General features: G+C 40.6%; 1 protein-coding gene across 6 annotated transcripts in view; it reads right to left on the bottom strand.

The window, feature by feature from the left end:
* SBF2 (SET binding factor 2) overlaps window positions 1-18635 on the bottom strand; it is a 553544-nt gene that overhangs the window by 196643 nt on the left and 338266 nt on the right. For all 6 annotated transcript variants that reach the window (XM_073347556.1, XM_073347555.1, XM_073347560.1 and 3 more), the window contains exons 11-13: window positions 16545-16658; window positions 15744-15872; window positions 14679-14777 (exon numbers count right to left, since the gene is read on the bottom strand). In XM_073347556.1, the coding sequence (XP_073203657.1) occupies window positions 14679-14777; window positions 15744-15872; window positions 16545-16658 (342 nt within the window). The remainder of the gene's footprint in view (window positions 1-14678; window positions 14778-15743; window positions 15873-16544; window positions 16659-18635) is intronic.

Genomic DNA, 18635 nt, shown 5'->3' on the forward strand with positions numbered 1-18635 from the left:
GCTGTTGTCATCATGAATAGGTCGGAATATGGACAAGAGGCTGCTCGGCAGCTCTCCAACTCCAGTTTCTACAAGCCATTACCCTATGATCCCACTGAGAGTTACCAAAAGCAACTACAGCATTTGCTCAAGAAACTCTCTGAAAAAGCACAAGATCAAATCCGCACAGACACACCCCTGGAACCCCGACCTGGGATATTCTATCTACTACCCAAGATCCATAAACCTGGAAATCCTGGGCGCCCCATCATCTCAGGCATTGGCACCCTGACAGCAGGATGGTCTGGCTATGTAGACTCCCTCCTCAGGCCCTATGCTACCAGCACTCCCAGCTACCTTCGAGACACCACTGACTTCCTGAGGAAACTTCAATCCATCGGTGATCTTCCTGATAACACCATCCTGGCCACTATGGATGTAGAAGCCCTCTACACCAACATTCCACACAAAGATGGACTACAAGCCGTCAAGAACACTATCCCCGATAATGTCACGGCTAACCTGGTGGCTGAACTTTGTGACTTTGTCCTTACCCATAACTATTTTACATTTGGGGACAATGTATACCTTCAGATCAGCGGCACTGCTATGGGTACCCGCATGGCCCCACAGTATGCCAACATTTTTATGGCTGATTTAGAACAACGCTTCCTCAGCTCTCGTCCCCTAAAGCCCCTACTCTACTTGCGCTATATTGATGACATCTTCATCATCTGGATCCATGGAAAAGAAGCCCTTGAGGAATTTCCACCATGATTTCAACAACTTCCATCCCACCATCAACCTCAGCCTGGTCCAGTCCACACAAGAGATCCACTTCCTGGACACTACAGTCTAATAAACAATGGTCACATAAACACCACCTATACCGGAAACCTACTGACCGCTATTCCTACCTATATGCCTCCGGCTTTCACCCTGACCACACCACACGATCCATCGTCTACAGCCAAGCTCTGCGATACAACCACATTTGCTCCAACCCCTCAGACAGAGACAAACACCTACAAGATCTCTGTCAAGCTTTCTTACAACTACAATACCCACCTGCGGAAGTGAAGAAACAGATAGATAGAGCCAGAAGAGTTCCCAGAAGTTACCTACTAAAGGACAGGCCTAACAAAGAAAATAACAGAACGCCACTAGCCGTCACCTGCAGCCCCCAACTAAAACCCCTCCAACGCATTATTAAGGATCTACAACCTATCCTGAAGGATGACCCAACACTCTCACAAATCTTGGGAGACAGGCCAGTCCTTGCTAACAGACAGCCCCGCAACCTGAAGCAAATACTCACCAACAACCACATACCACACAACAGAACCACTAACCCAGGAACTTATCCTTGCAACAAAGCCCGTTGCCAACTGTGCCCACATATCTATTCAGGGGACACCATCACAGGGCCTAATAACATCAGCCACACTATCAGAGGCTCGTTCACCTGCACATCCACCAATGTGATATATGCCATCATGTGCCAGCAATGCCCCTCTGCCATTTACATTGGTCAAACTGGACAGTCTCTACGTAAAAGAATAAATGGACACAAATCAGATGTCAAGAATTATAACATTCATAAACCAGTCGGAGAACACTTCAATCTCTCTGTTCACGCAATCACAGACATGAAGGTCGCTATCTTAAAACAAAATAACTTCAAATCCAGACTCCAGCGAGAAACTGCTGAATTGGAATTCATTTGCAAATTGGATACTATTAATTTAGGCTTAAATAGAGACTGGGAGTGGCTAAGTCATTATGCAAGGTAGCCTATTTCCTCTTGTTTTTTCCTACCCCCCCCCCGACGTTCTGGTTAAACTTGGATTTAAACTTGGAGAGTGGTCAGTTTGGATGAGCTATTGCCAGCAGGAGAGTGAGTCTGTGTGTGTGTGTCCCCGGGAAAAAAAAAAGGGGGGGGGTGAGAAAGCCTGGATTTGTGCTGGACATGGCCCACCTTGATTACCATGCACATTGTAGGGAGAGTGGTCACTTTGGATGAGCTATTACCAGCAGGATAGTGAGTTTGTGTGTGTGTTTTTTGGAGGGGGGTGAGAGAACCTGGATTTGTGCAGGAAATGGCCCACCTTGATTCTCATGCACATTGTGTAGAGAGTTGTCACTTTGGATGGGCTATTACCAGCAGGAGAGTGAGTTTGTGTGTGAGGGGGTGGAGGGTGAGAAAACCTGGATTTGTGCTGGAAATGGCCCAACTTGATGATCACTTTAGATAAGCTATTATCAGCAGGACAGTGGGGTGGGAGGAGGTATTGTTTCATGATCTCTGTGTATATATAAAGTCTGCTGCAGTTTCCACGGTATGCATCCGATGAAGTGAGCTGTAGCTCACGAAAGCTCATGCTCAAATAAATTGGTTAGCCTCTAAGGTGCCACAAGTACTCCTTTTCTTTTTGTAGAGTAGTGTCTGTGGCAGACAATATATAAATTAGAGAGTTAGAAAGGGGAGTGCTTTAGGAACATCAATATGAAGACTTTGATAAGAGAGTTCTTTTGGTCTATGGTACAAAACTATCTGGTTTCTGACCATTATGTTGCAGAGACTGGATTTTCCTTGCTTCTTTCATGCCCAGGTTTTGCAGAGTTTCTCTATACAGTCAGGAGAAGGAGTATTTCAAGAGCACAATATATAAATATAAAATTTACATGGTGAAAATGCAGTTTTGTGTAACACACTTCACCAGGTTTCCATCAGTGGGCATGTCTCTGGAGCTACTAAACTCTTATCTGCAGAGAAGCTCAATATGGCTCTACAGCTCACTGTATGCATTAGACACAACTTGAAGGAGATGGACAAAAAATCAACTAGAAGAAAAGAAGGGCCAAAACCACAGTAGCAAAACAGATATGTAACAGGGAATTGGGACATAGGGTCTTTGAATCAGAGAAATGGAAAAGTTTAGAGGTCATCTTGTATGCAGTATAATTGTAGCCATATGAGTCGCAGCATATTAGAGACACAAGGTGAGTGAGGTAATATTTTTTATTGGACTATTTTGGACAATCTTGTCTCTCTCACCAACAGAAGTTGGTCCAATAAAAGATATTATCTCACCCACCGTGTCTCTCTAGAGGTCATCTTGTCTATTCAATGGAAATTAACGTAGTATGGTTCCCTAAAGAATATTTTCCAAGGTTTTTGCTTTTTTCAGTTTTAAATAACTCAAGAGATTAGGACTTTCATTATGTCCTTTCGGAAGGCTATTTCACAGTGTAACAGCTATTACCATTAACAAATATTTTGTGATATTCACCCTAAATTTTCCTCTCCTCATATTTTTACATTACTCTTATAGTTACTTATTTAACCATTTTTTGCTTACAAAAGTGCCTGAAGTTTCTGAGCATTGTACAAAGTGTTAAGAAGACATTTGTACTGTTGCAAAACTATGGGATTCCCATCACTAAAATCAACCTTAATTAAGCAAAAGCATGGAAGAAGAGAGAGAGAGGCCTTACATCATGCCTTAAAAATGTACAGACCCTAGTTCTGATGGGGGAGAAACCAAATTCTACGTACTAAGAATGTCCTGGGGAGAGAGACTATCTCCCTTATGCCTCCAATATAGATATGGCAAAGAACCTTAAAATCCCTCTAGGCTGAAATCAGACTTGGATTGTGATTTTTACCACTGGAGCTCTCATCTTCATCCCAGATGGTTCATCTTTTGCAGATAATTTGGATATAAAAACCATCTTTGAGGATGACATATAGGGAGAGAACTCTGAGGATACTGATAGGCATGGACATCAGCTGTAACATATTTACACTTAGAAAACTAGATAGTACCATCAGGTCATTCAATCTTCCTGAGTAGACCAGTAAAATAAGTCTTCTCCCATGATAGGGGCAAAAGTATGTTTTACTGTCAAACAGAAGAAGTTGATTGGACCATATCAGGACACTTTTCAACCTCCTAAAAACTCAGTTCAAAACCAATATCTAAAGAATATGCCACCTATACGGATAGAGCCCCAATCTGGATGGGAAAGGCAAATATCAGACATATGATCTTGAGTCAACCGAGTACAGCTATTGTCTGCATGGATGCCAAAATCATTTAAAACAGTTAGCCGGGGTAGGTCCATGAAACTAAGTGAAACAAAAGCTATGCAGTACAACATGGTGACCTTGACCACCTCCTCTGCACCTCACTAACCAATTACTCTCTGAGCCTTGGTATTTACAAATATCAGTAAATGTCTCCCACACAATCTATAAGGAAAGCTTAAAAAAACTAGGTGTGAGAAAAGAAGACTATAGGGGGACAGCCTTCAAATGTGTTAAGGACTGTTAATAAAGAGGACAGTGATCAATTATTCTTCAAGTCCACTGAAGGTAATAAAATCTGCAGCAAGGGAGATTTATGTTCGATATTAGGAAAAACTTTCTAACTATAAGAGTAGTTAAATTCTGGAATAGGTAACACCAAGGGAGATTATGTAATCTCCATTGCTACAGGTTTTTAAGAACAGGTTGGACAAACAATTGTCAGGGATGAACTCGGTATACTCCTTCCTGCATAAGCATGTAGGGATGGACTAAAAGACTTCTCAAGGTTGCTTCCAGCCCTACATTTCTAGGATTGCATATGCCTCATGCCTTAGCGGTCACCAAGTCAAAGTCCTAGAAAAGACATCATGTGTCAACTCCTTTTGAAACAGAGAGGATAAAGAGTACCAAGACCAATGACAGCCCTTCAACCAATGGACTGTGATGAAATTAAAATTATTTTAAAGCATAAGCTATAAAGTAATTAATTTAATTAGAAAAACATGCTTCAAAACAATATTATTTCAAAATTGTGTTAGAGCTTTTTATGGAACACTGCAACTTAAAAATAAAACGTCTACAGTTCTTAATCCTAAAAACCTTTTAAGTTTTTCCCACCCTTGATCTGAAATGCTTTGATCTAAGTATTATTTGTCAAGCAAAACTAGTTTCAAGTATAACAAATTCATTCTCTCCATCTGAAGAAAATGGAAATTGGCCTAATCTTTAAACATTAATTTGGATACTATGTATGGTCCTTAAAGCAGCTCAGCTGAAACATCACTGGGGCTCAAGTGATTTTATTTTTATACAAAATGTATCTAAATCTTCCCTCAGTTTTATAAGCAACACTTGTAGGGATGGTGATATGATATTAAGAAAAATTTGGTGAAACTAAGATTTGCAACCCTGGCTCAATGCAAATGTTAATATTTTTGTATTAATAGTTTTTGCCTGGGTAAAAAGCCTTGTGCTAATATAAATTCATTTAGACTGATGTGGAGCATTATGTATAGCTGCGAAGATTTCTGAATATACTCAATCCCTGAAAAGAATTTTAAATTATTCAGGAATGCTGGACTCAGAAAAGGTAGTTAAAGACATGCCAATTCACATCCATTCATATTTCATTCACCATTCTGTTGTCTTTATTACTTACTTTTCAGTCCAGAAAACCCATTTGCCCCCCACCGCAAATTGTAAGGAAGAGATCGTTTCTGAGTAAAAAAGAAAAACCTGTGCAACTTTATGTTCAGAACAGGGCAGAACACTGATTTATCTGTTCCATTAGAATGATCTCTACATTAGCTGCTATGTAATCAGTATGTAATCAGTATGAGGCTGGCCTCAGTCTCAACACTTATGTGCTGTGCTGCAGCGGAATCATGTACTAGGCTTCTATAACTGCTCTGTCTACTCAGGATATCTGGTTGGTTGCTGTAGCTCTGTAGGCTGTCTTGGGATCTCTCCGTACCACTATCAGTGCTGTCTCTTACATGCAGACTTGTGTGTTCTGCCTCTGGAGTGAGGTTTCTACTCTTAGTAAATGTATAACCCTACTTTTTTCAGGAAGACTTCTCCCATGGTTGGTATTAATAGCATTGTATCAGGTGCTGTGCAAACACAAAGAGCTTGAGGTTTACATATAAGACAAGAGAGAACTGGTGGATACACCAAACAAACATGGGAGCACAAGGTAGCAACAAGGCAATATTACTGAGAAAGAGAAGAGCAGTCAAAATGTACCAGTTGCCTAATTACTAACAAATTCTTTGTATGCATCACAGCAGAGGAGAATTTTAAGATGGGATATGAAAGAGGGCAATGAGCTGACTTTATGAGTGTTTCAGAGGAGCTCCTTCCATGCATGGGGGAGCAGAAGAGAGAGTGTAAAATGCTTGTTTTAAAATTTAAGAAATTGGCAACGAAGGCTGGAATCATTAGCAGAACAGAGATGGGAACTGATATCTCGATAGTGTACACAAAATAACTGGTGATACGGGGAATAAGCCATGAAGGACTTAAAAATGAAAATGACTACTCTGTGTTTCATACGGTGGAAAAGGGGGAGCCATTGTAGGGATGCAAGAGAGGTGTGGAATGGTTGAAGTGATGAACCATGAAAATGAAGTTTACAGCTGCGTTTTAAATGGATACAAACTGTACAAAATTGCATTTCTCATGGTCAGAGATGACAATGTTGCAGTCGTCAAGATGAGAAATGTGGAGGGTCTGGAGAGAGATTCAGCTACCTGGACAGAAAGGAAAGGCCACTATTACATCCCTGGCTGAGTCCCCCTGTCAGTGGATGGTCACCAGTCAGCTTTAATGAGCCTAACCCTTGGATCGCCTGTGCTTTCAAGCCAGTTGGGTCTGTGTAGCCTCAGGGGATAAGAGGGAAGGTCCTCTCATGGATCATTAAAAGATAGGACAGAAAGATAAGAATGAAAGGTCAGTTTTCACCATGGAGAGAGGTTCCCCAAAGATCTATACTGGGACCAGTGCTGTTCAACAGATTCATAAATGATCTGGAAAAAGGGGTAAATAGTGAGGTGGTAAAGTTTACAGACGATATTAAATTACTCAAGATAGTTAAGTCCAAAGCTGACTGCAAAGAGTTACAAAGGGATCTCATAAAACTGGGTGACTGGGCAACAAAATGGCAGATGAAATTCAACATTGGTAAATACAAAATAATGCACACTGGAAAATCTAAACCCAACTATATTCCTTAAAGAATTAGAGCCAAATTCTACCCTGATTTCTGATATACAATCTCATTGAGTCTAGTGGTGTTGAATGGGGCATGAGGAAAGAATATGACCCTTTGTAGGGAAAATAGTAAAATTCAGCCTTTAGCTTTATTGAGACAAATTCTCAATGAAATCAAACTAGGGAGTACTGGGCAATCCTGAGATGTCTAGAAGGTAATAAGCAATAACACGGAGCATATATACTCTATAGGGGTATTCTAGCCAAATCCTAATCTCTTAGATACTTCCAAGGGAGGTTATTTATACTTACTATGTCAGCAGGAAAGTCAACAGACAAATTATACCCCGTATCATTTTTTCAGAAGATGCCAGTGTATTTCATATTATATTAGAACAACATGTGTGTCATGTTATAACTCTGGTAAAGAAATGTTAAGAGAACATCATCATGAGGTCAGCCTTTAAAAATGGTAAATTTTCACTTTTCCAGCCAAGTTTATCAAACTTGGCTGCCTTGAAAGTATTGTTCCAGTGTAGTATCATTAGTCTTTCATTCCCATAGTCTTCTACAATTACCATGACAGAGGAGGTCCTGTTAAAAGCTGCTGCAAAAAGTTTAAAAAAACAAAGAAGCGGAACTGGATGGCTATGAAGTTGGGAAGTGTGATATCCAGTTCAGTTTTTCACCTCTTAGGCACTAGTTTTAAATCCATCCGAGATAAGTAGTAACCAAATGTCAACACAAGCTGATGGCTGCTTATGTATTTCATTTTATGAAAAGATATATGAAGGTTCTTCTGTTCTCTGGGTAGAGAAATTCTATCTGTAAAGTCTGTCAATCCAGCATCAGACTAAATGATTGAAGGTCCTCTTAGCTAGCACTTTAATCCTTTAGCATGCACCTTGAAAAATTACATCTGAGAAGGCTTTTCAAGCCGTAGGTTTTGATATTATGCAATGTGGAAAATCAATGCCAGTTATTAATCTACTAATGCGGATTCTCTGTTTCTAAAAAATAAGTCTTGAATAGCATCTGCATGCTGATAAATGTAGATAATGTGCAGCACTTATTCGGTAGAAAAATGTTTCCATCTTTCTGTCTACCAAAAATCAAATAATCAAGATTCACATTATGACCCCCCCCACTTAAATTATGGGGAAAATCAGCCTTATACTACACAAATTCCTCAGAATAAGTGCCTGTATTATGCCATTCCAGGTGTGAAATCATTAGGAATGTAAGTCTAAACTGATCTACCTCACTACATAAAAATAGTGGGGAACAGTTGTCAAATTAATCCCTTCAATGCCTTGGGAGGTTCAGAGTGATTACACCAGGGAACCCTTTGTGTAACTTTCGGAATGTATGTTGTGCACCATGATGCTTTCTATTTAAATAGATTCAGATTTTAAAATATGTGGCTGTATGCATGACAGCCTGAGGAATATCACTTAATTGTTAACTACAGTTTGTCACTGGTGGTAACTTTGTTTGAGTAATTTTATAAGGTCAGTGATTTAAAAATATTTATGCTCATAAATTAGACTAAAATGGATTATTGACACTCCATTTTAAGAAATGTTAAAAGTATTGTCTAAATAGTCACATGCACTGAGGGCAGCGTTTCCCAAATGTGGCCACCAAGACCGCATGCAGCCACCAGGGTTTTTTCTTGCGGCCACAGCCTCCTGGGTAGAGACTGAGAGGGGTGAAGGAGGGGGCAGCAAAGCTTTCACCCTTCCCTGGGGCCACCAGTAGGGGTTGGACCCTGCCCCCCTCTGGAGCTACAAACACCAGAGGAGCAGGCAGCCTGTGTGAGTTCCCCTCTTTCCGAGGGGCAGTGGGGCTTGGACTTCCAGCTCCAGCCATGGGACTTCAGGTTCCAGCTGCAGGGCTTCGGGCTCCAATCCCTGGCCACGGGGCTTTGGGCTCCAGCCCCGGGCTCACCACCCTCCCCTCCATCGTCCATAGCCCCGCCTTCCCCAGCCCTCCATCGCCCTGGCCACAGCTGCCTTCCTACCCACCTCTCCATTCAGAGCTTGATTTGTCCCCGGGCTTGCCAGGGCTGAGTAAGTCTGCTGTGAAAAGCGGTATTAATAAACCTACAAATATCAGTTTTCATAGGAGCAGACTAGCAAGTCTAAAAAACAAACAAACTAGCAACCAAAAAAACAAGATAAACAACAAAAAAGAAAAGAACTTGCAAAGCACCTTATTTTGTTTCTATTCTGTTTAGGTCCAGTAAAGGATAGAGACAACTGTACATTATTTTTATTATTGAGTCTGAAAAAATCCCAACATAAATAAATTACAATGATTTGGACATGGATATGTGCATATTTATTTGTTTTTCCTAAAGTTAATTAAGTATTTTAAGAAAAATTGTCAGAGGCACCAGCAGGAGTTTGTGGCTGCAGTCTAAGGCCACCAAAAAATTTCTTGTGAGAACCCCTGGCTTTGGGCTTGTCTACACAGGGGTTTAAAAGAAGATCAAATGCCGTGAGTGCAGTTTGAAAATGGTTTGCATACACACGACATAATCCATCACTGTGCACTCACTCCACATTTGCCATGAACTCTGGAGTCCTCTTGCCAAATGGATTAGGTTTTGCTGCAAATTGAATTAGTGTGGTCTACTGCTCATGTGGACAAAACTGCTGCATACCACTTTTCCCCCATGTTTCCAACAGTGCCTTGCAAGTCAATCATTACTGACCTGCCTATCCACCAGCGTGCCTTCCCCTGACTCTGATGTCAAGTTCCCAGGACATCCCCTCCTCCCTCATAAAGGTTGGCAGAGAGCCAGAATTCACCCATTTGTTCCTGGATCCGAGCGTATCAGCATTCTTGTGATACAACCACAATAGCGCTCCAGAAGTCCCACAACATGCTGTGCCCAGCTGTTTGAAGCTGTGCTGGGACCCTGGATCTCATTGCTATCTGGGGAGAAGTGTTAGTGTAGAAAGCTCTTGTGGTCAGCTACCTGAATAAAAACCTTTTTATGGACATTGCCAAGCAAATGTCCAAGAGGGGCCATGACAGGGATGCCAACCAATGCCAGATAAAGATCAAGCAACTTGGGAGTAAGTACATTGAAAGGGGGGGACAAAAGGATACAATTCGGCAAGGGGCATGTGACCTCTCCATTTTATGATGAACTTGCACGATCCTACACAATTATAGCATAACCTGTCCAAGACACCATGTAGAGCCCGCTGGCCACACTTTCCTGCCCACTGTGGACAATCAGCAAGGCCTGCTGGAGGATGGGTGGGGAAGGATGGCAGAGAGGAGCTGTGCCCTGAGAGACAATGATCTTTTGGGGACTTAGGACCCTGACACTGGCCAGTTGGAAATGCAGCCACAATAATACCCTGCTGCAAAGTACCCCAATTCTTGTCCTGCATTGGCTGAGATCAGGTCCCAGCTAGAAACCCAGGCCAGAACTGAAGAGACAGATTCTCTGGAAGTAACTTTGGAAGGGAAGTACCTATCCTTCCAATTTTTTTTACTATTATTGTGTTATATTGCTTTTCTACACTCTATTCCAAGTGCCCCACGGAGGTAGCCATTTCAGATGAACGTGAGCTAGGAGCCCTTCCAAATATCCAGCCCTTGTGCCTGCCCTCCCTCCCTCGGCCCACGCTGTTTGGCACACCCCCCACCAATATTTTCAGAATGGTGGCTGTTGCACATGAGCGACTGGCCTGTCTCATGCAAAAGCCATGACTATTGATAGTTTTCAAGACCGTGGCAGAGAGGGCGCTTACTCATTTGCCTGTTTTCCTTTCCCATTCCCTTATCTGTCCTGCCCTATTCGCCTGCCTGAAATGGCAGCTGGCAGCATGGCGCAGGTGCAGCCTCTGCCCCACCCTCCCTCCTGCAGCACATTCAAATAATGAAAAAATTATTTGTGCAAAGTGAAACAGTTTATTAAGACAATATTTAGAGGGAAAGAAGTTTGATTGTGTTCATAGTTTACATGGACATCACACGCCTGGTAAAGGTGCAAACAGAACTTTTCCCTGATGAGATTTAAATGTCCTGTAACATACATTCTACTTGACAATCATTGCAGGACTCTATCTATTTTTCTTTGCACTTTATGTCTGCAATGGAGATAAAGTAGAAGAACTTAAGACTGAGAAACTGCTCAATTTTGGTTCACACATTATAGGGAATGGCTGCATGCTCATCCCCCCAGTATAGCTCACAAGTTCTTCAATTCTTGCAGCACCTCTGTGAGGACCATCTTGGTGAGCAACTTCAATGCGTCTCTTTCTGGTCTGCCCTTTTGCTTTTTGAATAAGACTATTCTCTGCTTCCTAATCACCCACCTCTGTGTAATGTCATCAAGAGTCAGGGCAGCCTAATGTGGATGCAGAGGGGATTACTATCTGGCTTGGCCTCCTAGATGCCCTCCATAACCCCTCCAAACTCACAGATGCAACTCAAATGCACAAACAAAACTGCAAAACCAAAACTGGAGCATAATTCCACCCACTCCCCCCCATCCTCATCCCCCGCGCCACAGTGGCAAATTGCATATGCAGCAGACTGTAAAGTCACATACACATACTAAAAAAAAAAAAAAAAAAAAAGTCCTATCATGGCCTGTCTGGAATATGAACAATAAGTGACTGTTTTCCCCACACACACTACCGCAGCACCTGCAATAGCCAGACCACCAAGGACAGAGCCTCTATCTACTGTTGAGAGGCTAGCCAACCTAAGGGGGCAAAAAAGGAGACTCAGGAAGAGATGTTTGGTCAACTCATAGCAGAGTCCCAGAGAAAAACTGCACTGACAGAGGTGGAGGCAGTACATGATGATCCAGAAAGAGAAAGAAATGTAGCTCTCCTAGGAGATTGTGGCAGTAGCCAAGGAAAACAATTGCCATGGCCAAGGAGAGCATGGAAAAAGACAAGCAGATACAGAGGCAACTCATGGACATTTTACAGTAGCCAGTATTGTCCAGAGGCTGAAGGTCGTGCTCCTGCTAGACCAGCAAGCCATGTAGTCCCATAAACTGGGACCCAGCATGTCCTTCAGCCTCTGGACAATACTGGCTACTGGGACCAACAGCAACTCCTCCCCACCCAACACATGTCCCAAACGCCATTCTCCACTCAGGTCCATTATCTGCCCACTAAGAACACTGGCTCCTGGGAGTCAGCATTTTTGAGCCTTGCAATATACATGAAAATTTTGAGCCATAGCACTCAACCCCAGTACCCTGCATATAGGAGGAGGCAGAGGGAACATGAGCCTGCAATTTTAAACCCTTCTTCCAACCTTGTTATTTTTCCAGTTTGAATTATTTGGTTTGCACTGTTGTTTTATATAAAAGTTTTCTTTTTGATGGTTAGTCAGTTAACTGTTTTGGTAAATGTATGTTCAAATAAAAAGGTGTTATTTATCCATCAGTTCAATTAAACCTTTATTTTTGGCTTTGTTACTGTTGTTTCTAATAAAAATAATTAAAAATCCATTTTGGTCCATCATGGTATGTAATACACAAAATCCTTTAAGTAAAGCTAAAATAATTAATTTGGTTTTACAGAAGTAGATAGGCAATGTCCCCCCTTCCATCACCATAAACAATATTGCACTACCCACAGCTATCCCAACCTGCCTCCGTAGATTAGCAGCTGAACGTCCACATATTGTCAACCTCAAGACACAAAATATGAAGAAAAGGCATCCCTGACAATATTCCACTGGGTGTTCGTGTTCTCTACGGGATGCCTGGCTGCTTGCTTGAACCACCAAGTAAGTCTCTGCAACTCCGCATACCACCCATTGCTAAGACTATCATCCTTGGTCTCACAGATATTGTGCAGAACACAACATGCAGCTATAATGGTTGGGGGATTTTTTTTCCTGATACTTCCATATGATTCCATAAGCAGTACTATCTGCATTTCAAATGACCAAACACACACTCAACCACCAAGTGGCCTGTGGATGGCTTCATTAACCAGGGAATCAGAGGAAAAGTGGGGTCTCCCTGAATAACTGGCCCAACCTCCATGGCATTAATGCAGAATGAATGTCTCCCACCATTTTACATAGGTTGGCAGGGCCCAGAAATGGTGCTGACACTTGAACCGATCCTTTGGTTCCAACAACTCAGCATCTGCAGCTTGCTGCAACAGTTTTCCAGTGTTGTCCTGTTGCTGGAGGAGCCAGTGATGCTGCATTGAATATTCTCCTGGACCCGCAGCATCTGCTTGATGGTGTGGCAAGGAAAGTCCAGTGCTGAATGTGTCTGGGTTTGAATGCTGTAATGTAGTCCAAGCAGCCTCTGTGTATTCACGCTTGCCACGATAGTGGAGCTGAGCATTAGTGAGTCCATACTGGCAGACAGCAATTTGAAAATTGTGCTAGCCCACACAGGAAGGAAGTCTGGGGCGCAGGCAGCAGAAATATGGGCTTAAAAAAAAAATCTACCTGGCTTCTGCTTTGAATCCCACAATTTACAGCAAGAACAGTCCAATGATGCACACTGCTCAACCATGAAATAAAGGATCAAGGGATATCCCCCCGAGAACACTACTCCCTCAGCTGACAGTAAACCACTGCTCTATGTTCACACAATGCGAATTGAAAACGGAACAAGTATCCTGTGTGCACGCTATTGATGTGACTTGTGTGCTGCGAGTTACCAAACCAAAGCCTACTGAAGTCACAGATTGCAGAGTTTTGGGATAACCTCTGGATGTTAATCTCACTTTAACTGGCAATTTCCTTGATCCTTAGAGATTACAGGTTGAAAGGAAATTCACTTGAAAAAAACCTTTAATTTTAAGTTACTGTGTTTGAATTTCCATGTTTAAGAGAAAGTGTAAAAGTGGAAAGTAATTCTGGGAAGGGGGTTGCAAAGGAGATGGGAGCAGAAGATGCTGGTTGTAAAAAACATGCTGGAGGCAGGAAAGACAGCAGAAGCTGTCAGGTAGTGGGTGGTTTGGAGGATCACAGGCTAAGCCAGAAACACTGGTGGTTAATGGAGAAGGGGATATGGATAGTCTTGGGTGGGAGGGCATAGGATATACCGGACCAGCCAAAAGCATGGGTTGTTAGGGCAGCAGCATGGAGATGAAGTAAGGATTAGTCAGTATAATGGAGGCAGGAGGCAATAGAGGATGATGTCCTGAAAAACATACAATGTGCATGGGACAGCTTTGGGTGGGGGTGGGAGTGAGAAATGGAGTAGACAAGACTTGGTGGATGGATGCAAATTGGGAAGCAGGGCTCCCCCAGGGAAGCATGCACAGGGAAGACAGAGTTTGTGCTGAATGGGGGGCACTGGGTTTGAGGAGCATAGAGTTGTTGGGAGGCAGTGAGTTGGTGGGAGATGTGGAGAGGCTATACTAGAGGTAACAAAGAAACCTTAAAAGCATTAAGTAATACACGTTAACTAAGAAGAGCACCGGCTAGAGTGCACCGGCTGAAGGAAAGTTAACAATAATATTGAACTTACTTCAACATGTGTTGTAAATTGTTGGAGTATAATACAATTTAACGTTTCAAAGGTTTTAGCCAAAATACAAAGATGACCACCACGAAGAGTCATTAGTTTCAGTTGTTCAGGCTATAAACCATGTTAGTTTAGTAAAGAATTACTGATGCATTCTATAGTACAGTACATACATGGATACAATAAACTTACATTTTTGAACAGCTGTTCTGCAAGCTCTCTGACGTGCTTCATCATTTTTGGTGGGTTACCTTCCTCAGCTTTAATTCTTTCCACTTCGAAAGCTACCAACTTAAAAAAAATATCAGAATGTTTAAAAATCACCTTAAAATAACGTTGCTAATACACAAAATACATAATATTCATCTTAAACGGAAAGGTGTACAGAAAATTGTACACTCAAAAATCTCTTATGCTTCTGGGAAGCAGTGCACCATTTCCTAGGTGAATTATAAGGAGTATTCACTTTTCTCTGAAGCTTTAGGCATAGGGCAAATCACAGCTCCAGAGGCAAGATACCAGACTTGATGGAGTTTAAGACCGCTCTGGTGCAGTAAATCTGTGTTCCTGTTCATTTAACATCTATAATGTTCCTGTGTTCATTTAACATCTATAATACAGCATGCTGTGTTTCTGAACCTTCCACATAAAAGTAATACAGAGCTATATCAGTATTGTATAAAACATTCAAGTTTAAACAGCACAGCAAGTTTGAATGAAAAATTTACTGTGTTTGGTCTTTTTAGGCAAGAATTTAAAAACTGCAGCTCTAGCAGTGGGAACGTTGACGATTCCATTGTACGTTGTACAAGAGAAGATGTTTGCCTCAGTTTCCTTTGTCAAGTGTGTATTTAATTTATTAACATTTGTCAAAAGTTTTACTTCTGCAAGATATTTCTAAAAATATAATTGAATTATTCAAAATAATTCTGTACTAGCAGGTATTATCAGTATACAGAGTTCCAAATGGGACCATAAAGAAATTAGGCCACAACCCTACAATGACTTACACGCATGGTTAACTTTAGGTAAGTGACTGTCCCAGTAACTTCATGTGTATCCTCATTTATGCATCAGCCCTTAAAAGATCATATGCTGCTAGATAATTTATAAAATATGTTTTTAGTAATCATATTTATTTGAATATATTAAGATTCAGAAGTTTCTCAATTACCATTTTTCTACATACAGAAGCATCTTATCTATATTTTAACTGTCTTTTGAATATAACATAATCATACAGAACAGAATTTTTACCTCATCAAAGAGATCACAGGATCTGTAGGGAGGACCTCGCTCAGATACAAAACCAGCAAATGCCATGCCATTGAGAATTTTGGTGAGAAAGTCATTCTCAATCAAGCCTCGCTGGCCCAAAAAGGCCGCCTGCAGCGAATGTAAAGAGGGATTGGTCACTGTATAATTGAAAAGTTATGGAAACGAATAGAAAATTTAATCAACTCCAGGTATATTAATAGCTTAAACCTTCTTCTGCTTATAATATGTGCAAAGTGTTTTAAGAGACAATAGCTGTAAACTTTCTTTGTTGAATAAAATAAAAGGTATTGGAACTGGAACATTCTCTCCCCTTCTCTCTCTCACACACACTTTTAAAAATCATTCAAAAATCTGCTTTCTTTGAGCAATAAAACTTCTGGAAGGCAAAATACAAAATAAGTCTAGTACACATTAAGTTGATTCTTTTAACTATAGGTAAACATTTCTTAAAATCCATTAATTACTTCCAAAATTGTTTTTTTTTTACTTTAAATATTAACATGCAGTCTTTGCTACGGATTTCATCTTAAACAAATCTGTTTGTAAATGCAACAGTAAATGGGCCTGTTAAACTGTATTGTACAGTACCGCCTCAGTAATATCAGAATGATATGATTTTATCATATCATATATAAAGAAACTTTTGTATGTCAGATACACAATTAAATTCCAAGATTGTGTATTTGAAGCAGGTTCAGAAAGCAAGTATATGAGACTGATACGAATTCAAATCATATGTGAAATATTCACTAAATATAGACAACCTTTTTTCTCTTTTACCTTGTGAAAATGTATAACTGGCTCAGCATGAATTCTGATCAGCTGAAGGCATGACCTGTATCCTTGGAAAAGTTGTGCGAACAATCTAAGGAAAATTGCCCGTACTTCTTTATCCTGAAATGATGATTAAATATGGTGTAAAACACTTTTCTTCTATAACTTCCTCCTACCTCCATACCCCCCTGCAAGTATTAAACTATGTCACAAACATTTGTAAAACAGAATAATCTGTTTTCTCAGACAATATCCAAAACAGTACAGCAGGGTAGCAGCCCAATTGTAGAGTGACTATGTATACACGTGTGTGTTAGTTAGCTATTTAGTTTGAGCATTATGCTCATCACTACCAATCCCTTCTGTCACTTTAGATTAGTACATTTTACCTCAGCTAAGACCAGACTCTCAGTACAATCACTCTTCTTGCAGCCAACCTGCAGGTTGCTCTGGGACTTCAATTTTACAATAAGTCTCAAATGAACTTTAAATATGACCTTTGATTTGAAAAATACAAGCACAAATGAATTCCAGGCCACAGTGAATCAAATTATTAAGCTATGACATCAAGATTTAATCTTTCAATAGATTATTTTGGAAGCAGACTTTTATGTTTCACTAAAGATTCTATAAAGAACAACTATTTTTTAGATGATGGCCCTGAATTTCATTAAGAATGTGTTCAGTGTTGTTCTCTCCGCTTACAAATTAATTTAGGATTCAATAAAAGCTACTCTTATTGGCAGATACACTATTTATTTCAGGGCCAGACTGCTCACCACAGTTAGCACCAAATAGTTTATAGTGACTTGTACAAATTATAGAAGTCATATACACAGGTGTCCACCACAAAACATTTATTGGTCTGTTTCTCTTATGTTAGACACAAATTATACAGGATTGAAAGCATCAATATTGTAATATGCACTACACCAATTTAAGACAACCCACAGAAGGTGAAATCCTGGCTTCAATGTTCAATGGAGCTAGGATTTCACCTTGACTTCAGGGCTGAAAAATGGATCTTTTAAGGTGAAACAAGAAATATAAAAAACCAGGAAAAATACTGCAGCATCTGAGTGAAGTTATGCTATTTTTATCTTTAATAAAGAGTTCCATTTTATGTCTTAGATAGCATTACATACTCCTCCCTCCAAGTTTATGTTCACCAGAGCACAATGCAACGTTAAGAAGCTAGAATTCTCTTTGTAGTGTATAAATATACCGTGCGTATGCACAAACATAAAATATACTCTTAGTTTCCTTTTTTATTATAAAATTAATGAGTCCCATCTCTATTTCTCATATAGTCAGACCATTGCCGTAGCTGCTAGGTAACCTACGGCATCATTTTTTTTTTTTTTTAGACACAGAATGGCTTTCTTAAAGAGTTGAGCTGACAATGTTTTCCAAACAAAATTCTCTTTTATTCACTGTTCTAATCAGGTTTTTGTCTTGTAGTAATGGCTTCCTGAGATGGTGGTATCAAATTTCATAAGTGAATGCAAGTATGTTGATTTCCAGGTTGACACCACCTTTTCAAGTCCGTCACTGGAAGCTTGCATTCTGGAGCACTCTCAGCCTCTTACTTCGCTCTTCTCCTCTATATTTAGTTCTCATTCACTTCCAACAGCATTGATTCTTCCTCTTCTTTCTTTGTTTTTTTTTATTTGTGAACTACTGGTCTTAGGAAATCTTAGTGATGCATAGTAATTTCTGGTTTGGCTCTCTCTCACTGGTTTTACACAGTCTCCAGCTCAAGCTTCCAAACCTGTGGCGAATAGTTTATGGGGCTGTACATTGCCCTCTCATGAACACCCCTCCCCCCATCACCTTAAATCCTGTGGAATTTAAGTTTTCATTTAAAAAAATTCTAGCCTACAAAGTAACTACGTAACTGACAACTAGCCATTCTTTGCAGGTTTAACAAAATTTCAAGTAGGGGGAAAATACTCTTTACCTCCCAAGTCTACATTTAAAGAGCTCTAGTCTAGTTCAATAATAGCAATAATAATACTTTGCACTTCTATAGTGCCCTTTACCTTGGCAACATTGATTTAGCACATTTCTCTTTCAACATACCGAACTAATGGAAAA

This window comes from Lepidochelys kempii, chromosome 6 (genome assembly GCF_965140285.1).
Source record: "Lepidochelys kempii isolate rLepKem1 chromosome 6, rLepKem1.hap1, whole genome shotgun sequence".
NCBI classification, from domain to species: Eukaryota; Metazoa; Chordata; order Testudines; family Cheloniidae; genus Lepidochelys; species Lepidochelys kempii.